Source organism: Bos javanicus, chromosome 15 (assembly GCF_032452875.1).
Source record: "Bos javanicus breed banteng chromosome 15, ARS-OSU_banteng_1.0, whole genome shotgun sequence".
Classification (NCBI taxonomy): domain Eukaryota; kingdom Metazoa; phylum Chordata; class Mammalia; order Artiodactyla; family Bovidae; genus Bos; species Bos javanicus.
The window spans coordinates 47,764,557-47,785,706 of record NC_083882.1 but is presented as its reverse complement, the minus strand read 5'-3'; the positions used below and the strand labels follow the sequence as shown (position 1 = coordinate 47,785,706).

Genomic DNA, 21,150 nt, shown 5'->3' with positions numbered 1-21,150 from the left:
TCCAGAGGAGCCAGCAGCAGCAGGCAAGGCAGCGCACATGACTCTGGCATCATGCATGGGCACACAAACCCTGCTTCCAAAGAAACGTGACAGTAGTGTCCATGAAGACCTGGCCCACACCCTCACCCTTCCTGCTGCTGAGGCATCAGAACCCCAGCTCCTGCACCCTCATCCACGGTGGTGGGGCCCTTGAACCTTACAACAAAGGTCAAGGTGGGGATGGGCTGCTCAATCCAGCTCAATCCAGGTCCTTCCAGCTCTCCCCCTCTTCCCCACAATGGAACCTGTTTCAAGGGATCTCGGATGTAAGGAAAGAGCCCGCCATTCTGATGAAGACAGCAGCTCTGGCACAAACAAAGCAGCAATAACACTGCTGTCACAAGATGGAGCAATGGAAGTGTGGAACCACCCACACCTCTTACAGAGCCGGTGGAAGCTGGAAAGTGCCAACTTCAAATGCAACCACAAGTAACTGCAGATACTAGAAGCCAAAAGCTTATGTGACGTTGCCACCTACTGGTAAATAAAAAGAAATAGACTATCTTGAATCTGTCATTTAATTTCAAAAGTGCAAGCAGAGGAAAAATGTATCAAACAATATGAAGAATTATAGTAACACTACACAACACAAAGAAAAAGATAATTTTCTAGATGCCAAATTTAAAATAACTGGTAGTCCAGTGGGTAAGAATCTGACTTCTAATTCAGGGGTCCCAGGGCTCAGTGGGGAACTAGGATCCCATATGTCTGGAAGCAACTGAGCCCGTGTGCCACGACTACTGAGCTTGCCTGCTGTAGAACCCATGCTCCAAGACAAAAGAAGCACTTGACTGCTGCAACTGGAGAAAGCCCAGATACCACAGCAAAGGGGCCAAGCACCACAAGGAAGGCTCAGCAGAGTCAAAAATAAATAAATAAATAATCAGAATAGTGTGATCGAACTGTTGGAGAATTCAAAATAGTTGTCATGAAGAAATTCAAAGAGTTACAAGAAAACTCAGAAAGGTAATTTAATAAGCTGAGGAATAAAATTAAGGAACCCGAAGGAATACTTTACCAAAAAGACTGAAACCCTAAAGAAGAGCCAAACAAAAATTCTAGAATCAAAGAACACACTAAATGGGGTGAAGAATTCATTAGAAAGCATTTAAAATAGACCAGATCATAGGAAGAGAGAATTAGTGAGCTCATAAATAGAAATCTAGGAATGATGCAATAGATGAGGAAAGAGAAATAAGATATAAAAAAAAAAATGAGGAAATCCTACAAGAATTACTGGAAACTTTTAGAAAGGGCACCATTAGCATAATGGGTATCCCATTAGGAGAAGAGAGGGAAAAGGGAGAAGAAATATTATTTAAGAAATAATAGCTGTGAACTTCCCAAACTGGGGGTAGGAACTTGATATACAAGTCCATGAAGTTAAGAGAACATCTAAAGACCCCATTGCAAAAAGACCTTTTCCAGGACAAGATAATAAAATTGTCAAAATTCAATACAAAGAAAGAATTTTAAAGGCAGCCAGGGCAAAAGGGATGGTAACCTACAAAGGAGCTCCTACTGGACCATCAGCAGGTTTTCAGCAGAAACCTAACAGGCCAGGAGGGAGTAGAATGACATTTTTAAAATACTCAAAGATAAAACTTGTCACTCAAGAATATTCTATCCAACAGAGTTATTATTCAGCTATTATTCAGTTATTATCCAGCAGAGTTAGTATTCCCTGACAGATATGGCAGGGGAATACTTACCCAAGCAAGCAAAAGCTGAGAGAGTAGATGAACCCTAGACCTTCCTTACAAGAGATGCTAAAAGGAGATCCTCTACCAGAATCAAAATGGCAAAAATACACAAAACATTCAGCAAGGGGATAAAGAGACAGAACCGGAAAATTACAAAGAGCTCTTTTTACCCTGTCATTAATCTACTCTTCTTGTATCACAAGGTTGTGATAACTTCAGGTGAACAGGAAAGGGACTCAGCCATACATATACACATATCCATTCTCCCCTACAACCTTCTCTCATCTAGGCTGGCATATAACATTGAGTAGAGTTCCGTGTGCAATACAATAGGTCTTTGGTTATCCACTTTGAACACATTTTAATAATCTAATTTTCTTTACTTATTAAACATCCTGACCCAGTGCCTAAAGATTTGAAAAAAGATAACTTCAAAAAAATATTTAAAATAACTGAGTGTTTGAATTTTGGATAGTAATAGCAATATAATAACAGTATTACAGCAGCATCGGGCTGCATCCTTCAGCCTGCAAGCCCTGTACTTGCTGAGTCTCAAGACCAAAGAGAAAGCCCAAAGTCAATGATAGAGACATGTTTAATAGACAGAGGAAACTTTATGTGTGTGAAGCAAGGTCCTGGAGCAACTCCCACTATCTGTAGCAGGTAGAGGAGAGAACACAGCAGCAATCTTGCTGTTGGACAGAACTGCCAACAACAGTGTTGAGGAGCTAGGGAAGCTGTCTGAGGGGTGAAAGTGAGGTGTGTCTGACTCTTTGTGACCCCATGGAGTATAAAGTCCATGGAATTCTCCAGGCCAGAATACTGGAGTAGGTAGACATTCCCTTCTCCAGGGGATCTTTCCAACCCAGGGATCTAACCCAGGTTTCCCATATTGCAGGTGGATTCTTACCAACTGAGCCACTAGGGAAGCCCAAGAATACTGGAGTAGGTGGCCATTCCCTTCTCCAGCGAATCTTCCCCACCCAGGAATCAAACTGGGATCTCCTGCATTGCAGATGGATTCTTTACCAGCTGAGCTACCAAGGAAGTCTGCAAGATACAGCACCCCTAATATTGATTTATCGGTTACCAGGGAAACCAGCAGAGGGGCTAAGGACCTTCATGGGGTAAAATCTTCCCTTTGAAAAAATAGCATGGTGGAGTCATTCTGATCTAAGGATTAGAACAATCACTAGCCAGAGTCAGGGGGAAGGAAGGACACAGGTTTTTACTGATTAGGCTTTAAATTTAAGAGGGAAGATCAGTCATGTGTGTAGGATGTAAGTAAAGCAGGGACTGGTAGAGCAGAGGATAACCCAGAGAGAAAGTCTGCTTGTACAGGCAATCAATGATTATTTATGCCATGAAATGTCTTGAGAAGTTTCTAAAGCACTTCCCAAATGCAATTATTATCCTTGACAAAGTAAAAATAAAATTAAGTCAAAGGAAGTTTAAGGTCACCAGCCCAAAGTCATATAATTAGCGAGCATTCAAATTAGATTTTGAATTGAAATTTGCCTCACTCACAACCACTTAGGGAGAAGAAAGCAATATTTGTACTTTCTTTTAAAAACTTTTGCTAATTATATTGAGGAGAAGGGTATAAAATTGTTTGAAAACAAGTCCATTTTGTAAAGAAAAATTCTGATCTTTTTCTAGTATAGAATAAAGTGTTAGCTGATTCTTCATCTCACCTTTTATCATTATACCCCTCTGACTCTAAGTTTATTTATCTTTACAATTAGTGACAAACAAACAAAAACAACAGAGACACAGCATGTAATAGAATTTCTGGAAAGTTTCTACTTCCCAGACTTTTATATGATAAATACTTCATAAAGAGAATTCCCTTCCAATAATTTTTCTCTTTTAAAAGTAATCCAGGAATTGTCTGTCAAAAACATAACTAGAGAAAGCATTTACATAAATCTTTTTTGTTTGCTTGTTTGCTTTGGTTTTGGTTTGGATTTTGCTCAGGTCGTCCACAGAGAATCAGCTTGAAATCTTTATGTACTTCTCCGTGTTTCTGGCTCAGAGGGTAAAGCGTCTGCCTGCAATGCAGGAGACCCGGGTTTGATTCCTGGGTCGAGAAGATCCCCTGGAGAGGAAATGGCAACCCACTCCAGTATTCTTGCCTGGAGAATCTCGTGGACAGAGGAGCCTGGTGGGCTACAGTCCACGGGGTCACAAAGACTGAGCAATTTCACTTCACTTCACTTCTGTGTTTCTTACCTAGACATGGTACAGAGCAGTTTATGCCACACAAATCTTTTCTTCTGTCCCTTGGGTTCCTATAAACAAAGATGCTATTCAGCTCCTTGAGGACATTTAGGAACCTATATAAATCCTACTCAGCAGGGTAAGAAGTTGTACAGAAAGCTGAAGGCACTGGCAAGAAGACAAAGGTAAAATAACATAGTCATAGAATACCAGAAAAGTGAGATAGAAAGTAAGACTGAACAGGGAGAGTTATTTCTATGAACTGGACAAGTATATATGTATTACTGTTACTTAACTCAGGTTTCGTTGCTCTCTGCTCAAAAGCCAGTACTCAAGAAACAAGTGTTGCATGGATAGAAAAGCTTGCTTTATTGTGGAGGCTGACCACCTGGGGAGAAGGTGACTAGACTCGCATCTAAGAATGAACTCTGAAAATTCTACTTTACCATAAAAGTTTTTAAAGGGAGAAAGAAGTTAGTTGCAGTTAGTAATTTGAGAAAGGGGTCAGAGTCTTTGTTATCTTCCACTGTGTGCAGACTTTGTTCTGCACAATAAATCACAGATTTATTGGTGATGAGGGAGGTGTTCCAGGACTCATGCTTAGCATGACGTTATCATCCTCCACCTGGGTAAGGGTCTTAGTTCCTGCAGAACAACTCAATGATATTGTCATGTTTCTCCCTTGATGAAGAACCACAATCCTGCTTTATCATTGCACTATTGTTTCTTGATTTCTCCTTTGTTTCTTCAGTCCATCACTGTTCTGGTTAGCAACTGCTTGAATCTGCCTTTTGGAACTCACGGAAGGTCTTATGAGGCTGCATGAAGTCCATTTCTTACAAACAAGAATCAGGGACATGAAAAGGATTTGTACCCACATGGTTCCCACAGGGTTCTGATTGGGTTCATTACTAAAGAGATAAGTGAAGGAAGAAGGCAATGGCACCCCACTCCAGTACTCTTGCCTGGAAAATCCCATGGACGGAGGAGCCTGGTAGGCTGCAGTCCATGGGGTCGCTAAGAGTCAGACGCGGCTGAGCGATTTCACTTTGACTTTTCACTTTCACGCATTGGAGAAGGAAATGGCAACCTGCTTCAGTGTTCTTGCCTGGAAAATCCCAGGGACGGTGGAGCCTGATGGGCTGCTGTCTATGGGGTCGAACAGAGTCGGACACGACTGAAGTGACTTAGCAGCAGCAGCAAGCTTAGAAGATCACAGTCTACAAATGCATAAAAATCGTACCAAGGCACTAATTACTGAAGGAAACTTTTTATGGGTAACATTATTTTGGGAGAAAGGGCACCAAAGAAAATATTTATTAATGATGAAAAAGCTGCTGGACCTCTGAGTATAGAGAGAGGACAGTAATGTATCTGCAGAGATTTTGGCTTCCATCATCTGGGACTTCTCCCCTTCCTGTTCTCTTCCTGCCTCCCCAATCTATTAGTCTTCATATCAGTTAAGATAACATCTATTATGACCTTCAGTCACTTGGAGATTGCTGAGTACCAATTTTCTTTTTCTGATAGAGGACAGAAATAGCAAGATTTGAGCTTTTCAACTGCAAGATTAGAGAAAGCACAAGAAAGTTTTACCAGCTAGCAATGTTATGAAACAAACTGATGAAATAGTTTATCCAAACACCTGTAGGGGAATAAAATGATTTTTGCTTTATCCTTCTAGGTTTTTGACAAAACCTCCTCTGTAATAAAAGACAGATTAACAGGAGGAAACAAACAGAAGTTTAAGAATATGCATACTTCCTGTATACATGAGACACACCAAGGAAAACTGAGTAATTCATAGAAATGGCACAAGCCATCACCTTAAATATCTCTGCAGCTAAAACAAAGAAAGATTACCAGGGGTCTGTTAATAGGTTACAGGGAAAGCACAGTAAACAAGATTACAAGACAAGGTCAAAAATGGTTATGGGGCAGAGGATGAGATGGTTAGATAGCATCACAGATTCAATGGACATGAACTTGGGTGAACCCCAGGAGATGATGAGGGACAGGGAGACATGGAATGCTGCAGTCCAAGGGGTCAAAAAGAGTCGGATATGATTTAGCAACTCAACAACAGCAAAAATTGTTATGCAGATATAGGTCCTAGCCTTGTCTATTGATAAGAGTTTCCAGAGACTCACTCATCCTCTTCTCACACAGAGAGGAAGATACCTTTACAAATGGACTGTCCCTCACAAATGTAAATATCTCTTCCAGAAGTGCAAATGTTCCAAGCTCACTCTGCTTGCTGTGCTCCAGGCCAATGAATCTGAGAGACAAGGTGTTGAGGCAAGAAAGAGACTTTAAATGGGGAGCCAGCAGACCAAGGAGATGGCAGGCTAAAGCCTCAAAATAACCATCTTATTGGGGTCTGGATGCCAGATTCTTTTATAGATCAGAGAGAAAGAAGCAATGAGGAACTAAAGTCAAAAGGCAGAATAAAGAAGGAGATGCAGTGAGGAAGAAAAGTAAAAGGGTCTTCAGTTTTGCAAAACATCTCCAAGGGAATGCCCAGCCTTCTGAAGGGGTGTGTTAATCTCTTCTATTCACAGGTGGGCAGGCACAAGCTATCTCCATGAGCTGAACAAAGGCACTTTAGTTTACAGTCAAGCAGAGGGGCAGGGTCCTTCAGGCAAGCCATAGAATACAATTATAATAATATTATAATTATAATTATAAAAGCAAGTAAAGAAAACAGCTTCCAACATGGAGTCAAAATTGGCTTCCTCCTTGCAAGATAACTTTTAATTATAATTATAAAACAACAAAAGCAAGTAAAAAAAACAGTTTCCAACATGGAGTCAAAATTGGCTTCCTCCTTGCAAGATAACTTTTACCCAATTTTCAGAGATCCTATTATATCTGCAGTGTTTTGTTTTTGTTTTTAATAAATAATCAGCTCAATTCCAGAAACTATTTCTTAATCTTTTAATATATGTTATTTTGACAGATATCTGAGCACTGAAGTTTTAAAAATTTAGCTTATCTAATGTCTTTTTCTGACCCCTCTGCCAATATGCTGCTGCTACTGCTAAGTCGCTTCAGTCATGTCCGACTCTGTGCGACCCCATAGACAGCAGCCCACCAGGCTCCCCCATCCCTGGGATTCTCCAGGCAAGAACACTGGAGTGGGTTGCCATTCCCCTCTCCAATGCATGAAAGTGAAAAGTGAAAGTGAAGTTGCTCAGTTGTGTGCGACTCTTCGTGGACCCCATGCAGCCTACCAGGCTCCTCCATCCATGGGATTTTCCAGGAAAGAGTACTGGAGTGGGTTGCCATTGCACCATCCCTAAAGGAGCTTTCCTGGTGGCTTAGATGGTAAAGAATTTGCCTGCAATGTGGGAGACCCAGGTTCAATCCCTGAGTCAGAAAGACTCCTCTGGAAAAGGGAATGGCTACCCTCCCCAGTATTCTTGCCTGGAAAAATTCATGGACAGAGGATCCTGGCAGGCTACAGTCTATGCGGTTGGGTCACAAAGCGTTGGATACCACTGAACAACAAACACTTTAACTTTCACTAAAAGTCTGTGAAAGATTTTTTTTTTCTTTTTTCTCAAGATTCCTAGGTTCTGAAAACAGACATCTTTCTCACTCTGCCACAGTTGCTTCATTTCTTTGTGATTTCATAGGCTCAAAAGACCCAAGAGGAATTGTTGGCTAAAAAAGAAATGCACAAGGTGAGAGTTATGAGTCAAGTTTTATTTGGGGCAAAAGGAGGACTGTAGCCCAGGAGACAGCAATTTCAGATAACTCTGAGAAACTGTAATCTACAGGACTCTAGGGGTCTTTCCTTGGACAGACCACTCCCCGCTGCCCCTTTCTCTGCTTTAGCTCCTCTCTGAAGTACCTAGATAACAGTATCAAAGGCACATTTCCTGTATTGTTTTACTGCTGTGAAAACCCCTCACCAAACAGGTGTTAACTATTTGATGACCCTGAGCATACAGCCCCAGGCCTATTGGAGCCTCAGTTCAGTTCAGTTCAGTCGCTCAGTCGCTGTCCTGTCTGACTCTGCGACGCCATGAATCACAACATGCCAGGCCTCCCTGTCCATCACCAACTCCGGGAGTTCACTCAGACTCACGTCCATCGAGTCAGTGATGCCATCCAGCCATCTCATCCTCTGTCATCCCCTTCTCCTCCTGCCCCCAATCCCTCCCAGCATCAGTCTTTTCCAATGAGTCAACTCTTCACATGAGGTGGCCAAAGTACTGGAATTTCAGCTTCAGCATCATTCCTTCCGAAGAAATCTCAGGGCTGATCTCCTTCAGAATGGACTGGTTGGATCTCCTTGCAGTCCAAGGGACTCTCAAGAGTCTTCTCCAACACCACAGTTCAAAAACATCAATTTTTCGGCACTCAGCTTTCTTCACAGTCCAACGCTCATATCCATACATGACCATTGGAAAAACCATAGCCCTGACTAGACGGACCTTTGTTGGCACAATAATGTCCCTGCTTTTGAATATGCTATCTAGGTTGGCCATAACTTTCCTTCAAAGGAATAAGCATCTTTTAATTTCATGGCTGCAATCACCATCTGCAGTGATTTTGGAGCACCCAAAAATAAAGTCTGGCACTGTTTCCACTGTTTCCCTATCTGTTTACCATGAAGTGGTGGGACCGGATGCCATGATCTTCGTTTTCTGAATGTTGAGCTTTAAGCCAACTTTTTCACTCTCCACTTTCACTTTCATCAAAAGGCTTTTGAGTTCCTCTTCACTTTCTGCCATAAGGGTGGTGTCATCTGCATATCTGAGGTTCTTGATATTTCTCCCGGCAATCTTGATTCCAGCTTGTGTTTCTTCCAGTTCAGCATTTCTCATGATGTACTCTGCATATGAGTTAAATAAACAGGGTGACAATATACAGCCTTGATGAACTCTTTTTCCTATTTGGAACCAGTCTGTTGTTCCATGTCCAGTTCTAAGTGTTGCTTCCTGACCTGTATACAAATTTCTCAAGAGGCAGGTCAGGTGGCCTGGTATTCCCATCTCTTTCAGAATTTTCCACAGTTGATTATGATCCACACAGTCAAAGGCTTTGGCATAGTCAATAAAGCAGAAATAGATGTTTTTCTGGAACTCTCTTGCTTTTTCCATGATCCAGCGGATGTTGGCAATTTGATCTCTGGTTCCTCTGCCTTTTCTAAAACCAGCTTGAACATCTGGAAGTTCACGGTTCACGTATTGCTGAAGCCTGGCTTGGAGAATTTTGAGCATTACTTTACTAGCCTGTGAGATGAGTGCAATTGTGCCGTAGTTTGAGCATTCTTTGGCATTGCCTTTCTTTGGGATTGGAATGAAAACTGACCTTTTCCAGTCCTGTGGCCACTGCTGAGTTTTCCAAATTTGCCGGCATATTGAGTGTAGCACTTTCACAGCATCGTCTTTCAGGATTTGGAATAGCTCAACTGAAATTCCATCACCTCCACTAGCTTTGTTCGTAGTGATGCTTTCTAAGGCCCACTTGACTTCACATTCCAGGATGTCTGGCTCTAGGTCAGTGACCACACCATCGTGATTATCTGGGTCATGAAGATCTTTTTTGTACAGTTCTTCTGTGTAATTTTGCCATCTCTTCTTAATATCTTCTGCTTCTATTAGGTCCATACCATTTCTGTCCTTTATCGAGCTCATCTTTGCATGAAATGTTCCTTTGATATCTCTGATTTTCTTGAAGAGATCCCTAGTCTTTCCGATTCTGTTGTTTTCCTCTATTTCTTTGCATTGATCACTGAGGAAGGCTTTCTTATCTCTTCTTGCTATTCTTTGGAACTCTGCATTCAGATGTTTATATCTTTCCTTTTCTCCTTTGCTTTTTGCTTCTCTTCTTTTCACAGCTATTTGTAAGGCCTCCCCAGAGAGCCATTTTGCTTTTTTGCATTTCTTTTCTATGGGAATGGTCTTGATTCCTGTCTCCTGTACAATGTCACGAACCTCTTTCCATAGTTCATCAGGCACTCTATCTATCAGATCTAGGCCCTTAAATCTATTTCTCACTTCCACTGTATAATCATAAGGGATTTGATTTAGGTCATACCTCAATGGTCTAGTGGTTTTCCCTACTTGAACTATATATAAATATATATATATATATATATATATATATATATATATATATATATATACACTTGACCTATATATAAATATATAGGTCAGTCCTTCGGGGTCTTTGTCTTCCTTCAGGCCAATTATCTGTTTTCTTTTTCTCACACCTGACCTGCTCTGGGACTTTCCCCTGGGGTGCGCATATGCCCCTCAGTCAAGACAAATCAAGTGAAGGCTTCTGGGAGGAACAAGACTCTTTATGGCTTGACAATAGTCCCTTGACTTTTGACCCACAAGGAGACTTTCTGTGCATGTGTAGTGTCTCCCTTATCCCAAGAGAAAGAGGAGGGAGATCCCTTAAACCTTTCCTCAAGTAGGGTTTTGCCCCCTCTTTGTCCTTGCCATTACTATTACTTTACGGTATTTACAAGAGACAAATACTGGCTATTACTCCGCTTCTGTTGTTATTTCCATTTTGGAGAGCAAACAGGAGGCTAATTATAAATTCCTTAACTGGAGCCCATCTATCTCTTGTCCCAGGAAATACAACAGGAAGCTAGTTGTAAATGTCTAACCTGGAGCCCATCTATTTCCTACATCAATGGAACTTTGATTTCCCTTTTGAACTAGCCTTGGTCATTCTGCAGCTTCATCTCTGATAGGGCATTGGTTGAGGTTGCCCCTTTTTGGACTGACTGGGCATTTGTTGGGAATTTTCCTTTTTTAGGGCTAGGCAACTCTGACCCTGAACAATCATTCTGAATTGCTGTTTGCTTGATATTTGCTAATGGTGACAATGAATAATTAAGTGTGGATGATCAGAGCTCTGTTCATCTTACAGTCCCTTGGGGTAGTTTTGCAAATTTAAGAGATCCTTTAGCTGTGCTCCCTAAATGAAAAAAATGCCTCAGTGCTCCCTGAGATCTGCAGGGCAGAGGCCTCTAATGGCTTGTCTATTGTATCAGAATGGATCTTTTGCAATTGCTTTTCTCTTGCAGCGGGTTGGGAGTGTGGGGGTTGGGGGTGGTAATGTATGTGAATAGATGTCTCAGTACCTGAGTCCAATCCCTGACTCTCTTCCTGGTTTTGTTAAGAGTGGCTTAAGAGTGTGAGCAGATGATATGTATTATTGTCTATTACTGTTACTTGGTTTTCTTTCTTTCTTTCTTTCTTTTTTAACTGAGGTGAATATTTGGAAACAGGAAAAAAGAGTTCCCTGAATATACATCAAGATGGCTGGATTTTGTACAAGTAGAAAAAAATGTGCATTTTATCCTCCTGTGCCTTTGAGATGTAAATGATCTACCTAGGCCCTCTGGAGCTTTTCTGTGTTGCTAGGAACTGAAGAAAAAAGGGATGCAAAAATAATATTTAAAAAAACCTCAAAACTACTGGGAATGCTCCCTCAGCGAAACTTTACATAAGTTTCATAAGAGATGATCAAGAAAATCAGTAAAACCATAATTTATCTAAGCAAGCAAATTTAATGTATTCAAACTATTCTTTGTAAGCTAGCAAATTTATATTGTTGTTTAGTCACTAAGTTGTGTCCGACTCTTGTGACTCCATGGACTATAGACTACCAGGCTCCTCTGTCCTTGGAATTTCCCAGGCAAGAAGACTGGAATGGGTCACCATTTCCTTCTCCTAGGGAGCATTCTGACTCAGGGATAGAACCTGCATCTCCTATGTTGCAGGCAGATTCTTTACCACTGAGCCATATAGGACTTTGTTGCTATTCAGTCGCTCAGTTGTGTCTGACTCTCTGCGACCCCCTGGACTGAAGCATGCCAGGCTTCCTTGTCCTTCACCGTCTCCTGGAGTTTGCTCAAACTCATGTCCCTTGAGTTGGTGATGTCATCCAACCATCTCGTCCTCTGTTGTCCCCTTCTCCTGCCTTCAATCTTTTCCAGCATCAGGGTCTTTTCCAATTAGTCATCTCTTCACATCAGGTGGCAAAAGTATTGGACACCTAGAACTTTAAGCACTTAACAATTCAAATATTTAAAAAGTTAGACAAAATGCATTTCAAGTTCATGTGGAAGGGGAAATACTATATTGTTGATACTTGGCATTAATGTTAGTTTGTTGATTTAATTAATTAGGTCTAATGAATTTGGTCTAATTAATTAATTAGGTCTTTAGCGTCATCAACTTTCATGCTTTCACAAAGTAACGTTTTCACTGAGCTTAGGTTTAGTAGAAGTTAAAGGAAATCTTGTGATTTCTGTTGCAGATCTGTCGGTGAGAAAAATAACTTGGTGTGGTGAAATTTTTGAGTTAAACTATAGGAATAATTATGTTCTTAAATTATATAAAATAATCTCTCCAGATTTTGGTAAAAATTACTTGCTCTCTTGGTTTTCCTTAGAAATTAAGGTGTTTAAAAGTTGGGGATTCTAATTTAAATATGTAATTAAAGTTACTAGACATAATAAAACATTTCACTATATAGTAGGAAAGTGGGTTATATATTTTGAGAAAAAAGTTTTATGCATGGCCAGGCTTATTTTAGTTTAAACTTAATTGGGTAAATGGATTTTGTTATTAAAAGTAGACTGGTACAGGGCTAGATTTGGTTCCTTTCTGCCAAAAGAACAAGTTTACTTCAAATGCTGCTTTTGATAATATATGTGAACTTCCTTGCCTTTCAATGATATGATTTTGTTTTGAAATATTTTAAGTGACCTATGATTCCACCAGACCAAATGTTCTTAAAACCTTTTGAAGTTTTTGATGAGCTTCTTATCAAATTCTGGGTTTCCCAGGTGGTACTAGTGGTAAAGAACTGGCTTGCCAATGCAGGAGAAGTAAGAGACCTGGGTTCGGTCACTGGGTCGGGAAGATCCCCTGGAGGAGGGCATGGCAACCCACTCCAGTATTCTTGCCTGGAGGAGAATACCATGGACAGAGGAGCCTGGCGAGCTACTGGCCATGAGGTCGCAAAGAATCCTACAGGACTGAGCAACTAATACACACACACAATCAAATTCTAATTAAATTTCTTTTGACTTCAGCTTGCTCTGGGATGCTTCAGAGGGCCCCTAAGTCATGAGATAATCCTTCCCAGGCAAATACTAGAGTGGGTTGCCATTCCCTTCTCCAGGGGATCTTCCAGACCCAGGGATGAAATCCAGGTCTTCCACATTTCAGGCGGATTCTTTTCCATCTGAGCCACCAGAGAAGCTCAGCACATTGAGTGGCCTACCAGGGAAATCTCCACCAGATTTGGGAATGAGCATTCCTATCATCACGAGATGAAATGGTCATGAAATACCCCCAAAGCTAGGATCAAACTTATAAATATGAAAAGGCCTTGCCAGCTGGAAACTGACACTTGCTCTCTATCTCTAAAAGGATTAAATCATGAGCCACTGCAGTTCTGACCTTGAACACCCCTGAAAGGAGTTTCAGGGTGGAGATTAGGAATGGGGCACACCGTACTCAGGGGTAAAACTGGCAAAACAGGCTCTCAAATAGAAATTTTAAGAAGATTTTTATGAGCCTAAATCATCACATCTTCTCATATCTTAAAAAGCATTAAAATCACTAATGGTGATGCCTTTTTTGGCAATTTAGGAGAGAAATGCATTTGGATATAAAAATGGAGTAGCTGTCAGACTCAGACATGCCTAGTCGGTCTCACAGCAGTGTCTGTTGGAATTGTAACCCAGCAGAACACTGTAGGTACCTCTATCAAGTCTATGATTAACCTCCTTATCTGAACCTTTATTCTTTTTCTTGTTCAAAACTTGTTCTCCTCAAGATTGAGAATTTCCAAAGAAAAAGGGGGAATTGTAACCCAGCAGGACCCTAAGGAGCCTTCCCAGGACAGGCTTTTCCCATATCTTCTACTTTAGATATACTTAGATAGCAGTATTTGATGCAGTAATTTGACTGATAATGTTAACTCTGTAATATCACCCTGTTCCCTCACCCTCAGCCACTCAGAATTGTACACTCACTGATCACATACCCTGAAACCCCCTTCCCTTCCCTGGGTTTTAAAAATTCTTTGCCAAATTTCACCCTGTGCCGGGAGCTCAGGGTGGTGCGTGGGGGAGGGGGAGTGAGTGCGGCACATAAACTTCTTGTCTCATTGCATGGCCCTGCAATAAATACTTCTCTGATCCAAACTTCAGTGTTTCTGTGTGTTTGGCCTCACTCTATCAGGCACACAAACTTGCTCTAACAAAACTTTTCCAAAAATGTTGGTATACATGTGATCAGTATACGTATGATTTTAGTGAAGGAAGAATACATGCAATCAGGCACGTATTTCTTTGCAGATTACCGCTAGTCACCAGGGGCAGAGGTCATTATGAAGAATTTTAGTGCTTTTCTAGATACAAGAAGATGCAAGAACTGGGCTCATGAAATCTCCTGAAAACATGTAACTATCTGAAGACATGTTCTGCCAGTTTTTCTCAGAGCACAGTGTCTCATTCTTGATTTCCACCCTGAACTCCTTTTAGGGAGTATTAAAGTTCAGCAGCTGCAGTGGCTCATAATTGGATCTTTGTAGAGGTAGAATGCAAGTGCCAATTTATAGATGACAGTATATTGTATTGCTTTTTAACTTTATCAGTCTATGCTCTCTCTTCTCCAAACTTTATTGTATCAAAGAATATCCTATAGTAATCTTTTGTCTACAGCTATTCTCTCCAACAGCGATAAAACACTCCTATACTTTCCTGCTACAAGTGCATGACTGCTTTCTGGACAGATAAAAACTTCCTTAGGTTAAAAAAATGACTGATTTATGCTCTCAACTAGGTGAATGACAAGCTTTGAGCTAAAACAACCAAAAATAATAAAGCATTTTGAGCTCATTTCCTGTTTATCTCTTTAACCAGATCTCTCTTGAAAATATATCACATGATGATTTAACATGGTTGTAGAACTTTAATCTTATGTTTTCCACTTTTCACAGATTTTGCAACAAACTCTGGTCTTGTGGCTGCCTCCTCCAGTCATGCTTTTCGTTACTGCTACTGCTACTGCTAAGTCACTTCAGTCGTGTCCGACTCTGTGCGACCCCATAGACAGCAGCCCACCAGGCTCTGCCATCCCTGGGATTCTCCAGGCAAGAACACTGGGGTGGGTTGCATTTCCTTCTCCAGTGCATGAAAATGAAAAGTGAAAGTGAAGTCGCTCAGTCATGCCTGACTCTGTGCGACCCCATGGACTGCAGCCTACCAGGCTCCTCCATCCATGGGATTTTCCAGGCAAGAGTACTGGAATGGAGTGCCATTGCCTTTTGGTTACTAACTCCACCCAAGTCCCCTTCTACTTCATCCTCATGGGCATGGCCATCTTCCATACCTGGATTTCCATCCCATTCTGCTGTCTGTACACTATCTCTATTGCAGGCAACACCACCTTACTGGCTGTCATCAGGGCAGAGCCCTCTCTGCATGAGCCCATGTACTTGTTTCTTTCCATGTTGGCCCTAACAGACCTGGGACTTAGCCTCACTGCTTTGCCTACACTCATGAGGATCCTCTGGTTCAATGCCTCAGAGATCAGCTTTGAGGCTTGCTTTATTCAGTTCTTCTTCCTCCATGGATTCTCCTTTATGGAATCTTCTGTGTTGTCGGCCATGTCTTTTGACCACCACGTGGCCATTTGCCACCCCCTCCATTATTTTTCCATCCTCACCAAGAAGGCAATCTGCAGAATAGGTCTAGCCATCATTTGCCACTATCTTCTGGCTGTTCTTCCTGCATTGTTTCTGTTGAAAAGGCTCCCCTTTTATGGATCCCCTCATCTCTCCCACTCCTACTGCCTCCATCAAGACATTATTCACCTGGTGTGTGCTGACACCACTACAAATAATGGGTATGGATTTGTTCTAGCTCTGCTTATTATCATACTGGACCCCTTGCTCACTGTGCTGTCCTATGCACTCATCCTGGGACACGTCCTCAGAATTGCCTCCCAGGTTGAAAGGCTCCGGGCCCTCAGTAACTGTCTGTCCCACATTTTGGCTGTTTTGGTCCTTTACATACCCATGGTTGGTGTGTCCATGACTCACCGCTTTGCCAAGCATGCTCCCCGAGTTGTACATGTCAGTATGGCCAGTGTCTATGTACTAGCACCTCCTGTGATGAACCCCATTATCTACAGTGTTAAAACCAAACAGATCCATTGAAGGATCTTTGATCTCTTTGCTCATAGACAGTTGGAATAGAGTGTTGAGAAGTGGGCTTTTGGTACTACTTTGTAAAATAATAGTTTGAGAAACTTGAAAAATTGGTTTGAATGTCTAGTCATGTATGAATCAGGAAGCAGGGTTGGGAGTTAAATACAATATTATGTTCATTGGATTTGTAATTTAAGCTAAGTTGAACCACCTGCATGTGGCAGAGCTGCTTCATTTACACGCACTTTTTGCACGCTAAGTTCCTCAACATTTGTATCCTGGAATTGCCAAGCTTCTAGTTCAAGATGTGAAATATGTTATAGAGTGAACTACCTGAGTTAGGTAACCCTTCAAAAGTCCTTCAAATGGGGACATCCTGTTTTCAACAGTGTCTCTTCTTGTGAAGCTCTCCCCTAACATGTACATGAAGCCGCTAAGTTGCTTCCATTTACACTGTTTCTTCTCGGAAAATGCCCTGAGAAGTAATTCTGGATCTGAAAGAAAACACAAAACAAAACAAAAACTCACTAGGCATCAAACGTGGGGTCTCTCATGATTCAATATAAGTTCTAGGGTTTCTCCTTCTCACCTCTCAGCTTCTAAGTGGCAATTATTTCATCTTGTATTTTTTAGACTTTAGATGTGTACTGGGACATTAATTTGGGAGATGGGTATTCACAGTGAAAATTTGTTAAGAAGGAGATCAGAAGAACCTTGGAAATAAACTGGCTTCCTTTTACGGGTTCATTCATTCATTCATATACTTTTACTTGCTTTTCTTATTTTTTGGGCTAGGACCTACAGTTCAATGATGAACGAATGTTGACATGTTCCTTGATATGTTCCCAGTCAAACAGAGAATGTATTCAATATTTAACCATTAAATATGATGTTAACTGTGTGCTTTTTCTTATTTAGCTTGAGCAGATTGGTATCTCTAATTTAATACTACCATGACTGGATAGTAGATTTGGTGTAATGCATTTCTGCCTACATTGAAATGAGCATGTGATTTTTACCCTCTTGTTTCTTATTTAATTCAACTACACTTGCAGTTTTACAACTGCAATATCTTAGTATTTTTTCTGTACTTAAAGCCTATGTTGATACCTTGAGTTTTTTAACATGGTATTTAGTATGTATCCATACTTTAAAATACAACTAGTCTTTCTTTTGTGATTCTCTTAAGCCAAAACTTCATCTGTTTTTTGATTGATTATCATTTTTAGTTTTAATTTGGCAATAAAAATCTATTTCTATTTGTCTTCATCTAGTGCATGTTAAATATAAAGTTATTTTCTTTTATATATTCCATACTTGATATAATGGCTGCTGTGAATTCCTTGTCTATTACATTCAATATCTGGATTATTTTGGAGCTGATCCCCACAGATCATTTTTCTCTGGAATATGCACCACATTTCTAGTTTTACTTTATGTTGAGTACTCTTAAATTGTATCTAAAATTCCCTCAACCATGTTTTGAATAAGATGTTGAGATTCTGGATTCTGTTTATATCTCTGAAGAATTTGATTGATTTTTATTCAGATAGTTAACTCATGGAACTCAAATTCTCAATTCACCCCTGCATTTTGAAGCACCTAATATCTTTGTTCAGTTTTGTTAGCCTTACATAGGCTGCTTGATACCTGTCTCAAATATGTACAGTTCAGATATTCACTGAGTTTATATGCACAAATTTGTATTCTTCTTCTTGATCTGTCTTTTACATGTATTTTCCTACCACCTTCTAGATAATCTGGCAGCTCCAAAACATTCCTTTTGTTTTTCAAACCAGTAAGTCTGTATGTTGTTTACTGAGTTTTAACTGACCCATCTCCTATCAATAGAGATCTCTGTAAAACTAAAAGTCATAAAACAAAGAAACTCCCTCAATAATGTTCTCTTTTTCTAAGTAAGTGTAACATTTCTCTAAGTACATTGTACTTATTTTTCTCTTTTGTCACAATGGCATCCCACTCCAGTACTCTTGACTGGAAAATCCCATGGATGGAGGAGCCTGGTCAGCTGCGGTCCATGGGGTCACTAAGAGTCAGACACGACTGAGGGACTTCACTTTCACTTTTCACTTTCATGCATTGGAGGAGGAAATGGCAACCCACTCCAGTGTTCTTGCCTGGAGAATCCCAGGGACGGCAGAGCCTGGTGGGCTGCTGTCTATGGGGTCGCACAGAGTTGGACACAACTGAAGCGACTTAATGGCAACAGCAGCAGCAGTGCTTTCATAGTTTTAAAAAAACACATTTGTTCAAGGTTTATAATGTTGATCTATGGGTTAAAGGTGTCATTTTGTTAGAATAAATACCTTTAGTCATTGAAATACATAGTCTTATCTATAGTTGAATTGCTGGATTGTACGGTATATTGTAATACAAACTGTCACATTGTGTTCAAAGTGGTTGTAACACTGCATCCCCTCATACTTAAGGAAGACGACAATGATGATATGGAGTATGGTGGTTAATGCAGAGATATTCAGATGTATTTTTAGGTATATTATACAATCAAAGTTGGAGGGGATTTGAGAGAGTGAAGTCCCATTGGTTATACAACAAATACAGCAGAGGGGTACTGTTTTCAATGTTGAAAAGAAATGAGCTCCCTTATCCAAATGTATTTTCTCTGTCCAATTCTCTTCCCAGTTCTTCTACAGATCCAATATCCATCCTTATACTCTTTCTTTGACTCTCTGAACTGACCCAATTTCCTTGGTTGGTAATTTGCTTGTTTGTTTTATAAAGCATTAGATTTATAAGGCTCCAGAAGGCTCTGCACAAGCTGGAATCAAGATTGCCCGGAGAAATATCAACAACCTCATATACGCAAATGACACCACCCTTATGGCAGAAAGCAAAACAGAACTTAAGAGCCTCTTGATGAAAGGCAAAGAGGAGAGTGAAAATATTGGCTTAAAACTCAACGTTCAGCAAACTAAGATCATGGCATCCAGTGCCATCACTTCATGGCAAATAGATGGGGAAATGATGAAACAGTGAGAGACTTTATTTTTTGGGGGGGCGGGGGCTCCAAAATCACTGCAGATGGTGACTGCAGCCATGACATGAAGATACTTACTCCTTGGAAGAAAAGCTATGACTAACCTAGATAGCTTATTAAAAAGCAGAGACATTACTTTACCAACTAAGATCTGTCTAGTCAAAGTTATGGTTTTTCCAGTAGTCATGTATGGATGTGAGAGGTGGACTATAAAGAAAGTTGAACACCAAAGAATTGATGCTTTTGAATTGTGGTGTTGGAGAAGACTCTTGAGAGTCCCTTGGACTACAAGGAGATCCAACCAGTCTACCCTAAAGGAAATCAGTGCTGAATATCCATTGGAAGGACTGATGCTGAAGCTGAAACTCTGATACTTTGGCCACCTGATGTGACTCATTGGAAAAGACCCTAGTTCTGGGAAAGATTGAAGGTGGGAGAAGAAGGAGACAACAGAGGATGAAATGGTTGAATGGCATCACTGACATGATGGACATGAGTTTGAGCAAGCTTTGGGAGTTGGTGATGGACAGGGAAGCCTGGCGTGCTGCAGTCCATGGGGTCACAAAGAGTCGGACACAACTGAGTGACTGAACTGAACTGAACTGAACTAAGGCTCTGTATTTAACCTCCAGTCATTAAATGTCATGCCTAGAGAGGAATCCAGTGAAATATTTCTCCCTTTGGCCCTCCCTTTTCTCCTTTGAGAAAATCTTAGGCCAAAGTAAGAGTTACTGTGGTTAAATTGTGGTAGTGGAGACAGATTAAATACCAATCTTGTAAATTTTAGAAAGAAAAGAGGAGATAGGAATAATTATTGGCCAGTCCTTCTCAAAAGAACCACATTTTGTTCATAATACCATAAAAATTGCTGAATTTCATTATGTGATACAGCAATTGTTTTTACATGAAGAAGAGTAGATAGATGCGTTATCATCAAGATGTTCAGTTCAGTTAAATTGTAGTCACATTTACATCTGTAGAACTGTATTTTTCACTCTTTTATACACCTTAGGCATTATTCAGTAAAATAAAGTCCTTACCTGACTTCATGAAACTTACAGTTGGGGGCGCAATGTGGGGCTGTGTTGGAGATGACTAATGACAGTGTTCGGAGAAGTCAATGACACCCCACTCTGGTACTCTTGCCTGGAAAATCCCATGGACAGAGAAGCCTGGTGGGCTGCAGTCCATGGGGTCACTAAGAGTCAGACACGACTGAGTGACTTCACTTTCACTTTCACTTTTCACTTTCATGCATTGGAGAAGGAAATGGCAACTCACTCCAGTGTTCTTGCCTGGAGAATCCCAGGGACGGGGGAGCCTGATGGGCTGCCGTCTATGGGGTCCCACAGAGTTGGACACGACTGAAGCGACTTAGCAGCAGCAGTAGCAATGACAGTGTTAGTAAAGAGCACTGTCCCCACTGTGCTTCACTTCCTTAGCTTCCACCAGGTGGTGCCAGTGGTAAAGAACCTTTCAGGAGATACAAGAGATGGGGGTTTGATCCCTGGGTCTGGAAGATCTCCTGGAGGAGGGCATGGCAACCCACTCCATTATTCTTGCCTGGAGAATCCCCATGGAAGAGGAGCCTGGCAGGCTACAATCCATAGGGTTGCAAAGAGTCAGACATGACTGAAGCAACAGCACACACATGTATTTTAACTTTCTAACTCCGGTACACTGGCTGAGTTCTCACCTCTAGGAGTACTCCTACTTCTAGCCAGGACTTCCTGAGAAATTCTAGCAGTCCTCTTCCTGGAAACATTGAAATGTCAGAATTAATCTACTTTTCACAGTAATAGCCACAGCTTTCATAGGTTATGCCACATCTTGAGGTCAAATATCCTCCTGATGTATGGCAGTCATTACAAATCTCTTTCCAGAAATTCTATACTAGTTGATACTAGTCTAGTTGAATGAGTCTGGGGGTGATTCTCAGTTGACAAAACTGCTCTCTCTTAATTG

General features: G+C 40.9%; 1 protein-coding gene across 1 annotated transcript; it reads left to right on the top strand.

Moving 5' to 3' along the window:
* Positions 1–15,263: 15,263 nt before the first annotated feature.
* On the top strand, positions 15,264–16,175 carry LOC133260966 (olfactory receptor 51Q1-like). The gene has a single exon (XM_061439589.1). The coding sequence runs from the start codon at positions 15,264–15,266 to the stop codon at positions 16,173–16,175; it is 912 nt and encodes a 303-aa protein (XP_061295573.1).
* The last annotated feature ends 4,975 nt before the right edge of the window (positions 16,176–21,150 follow it).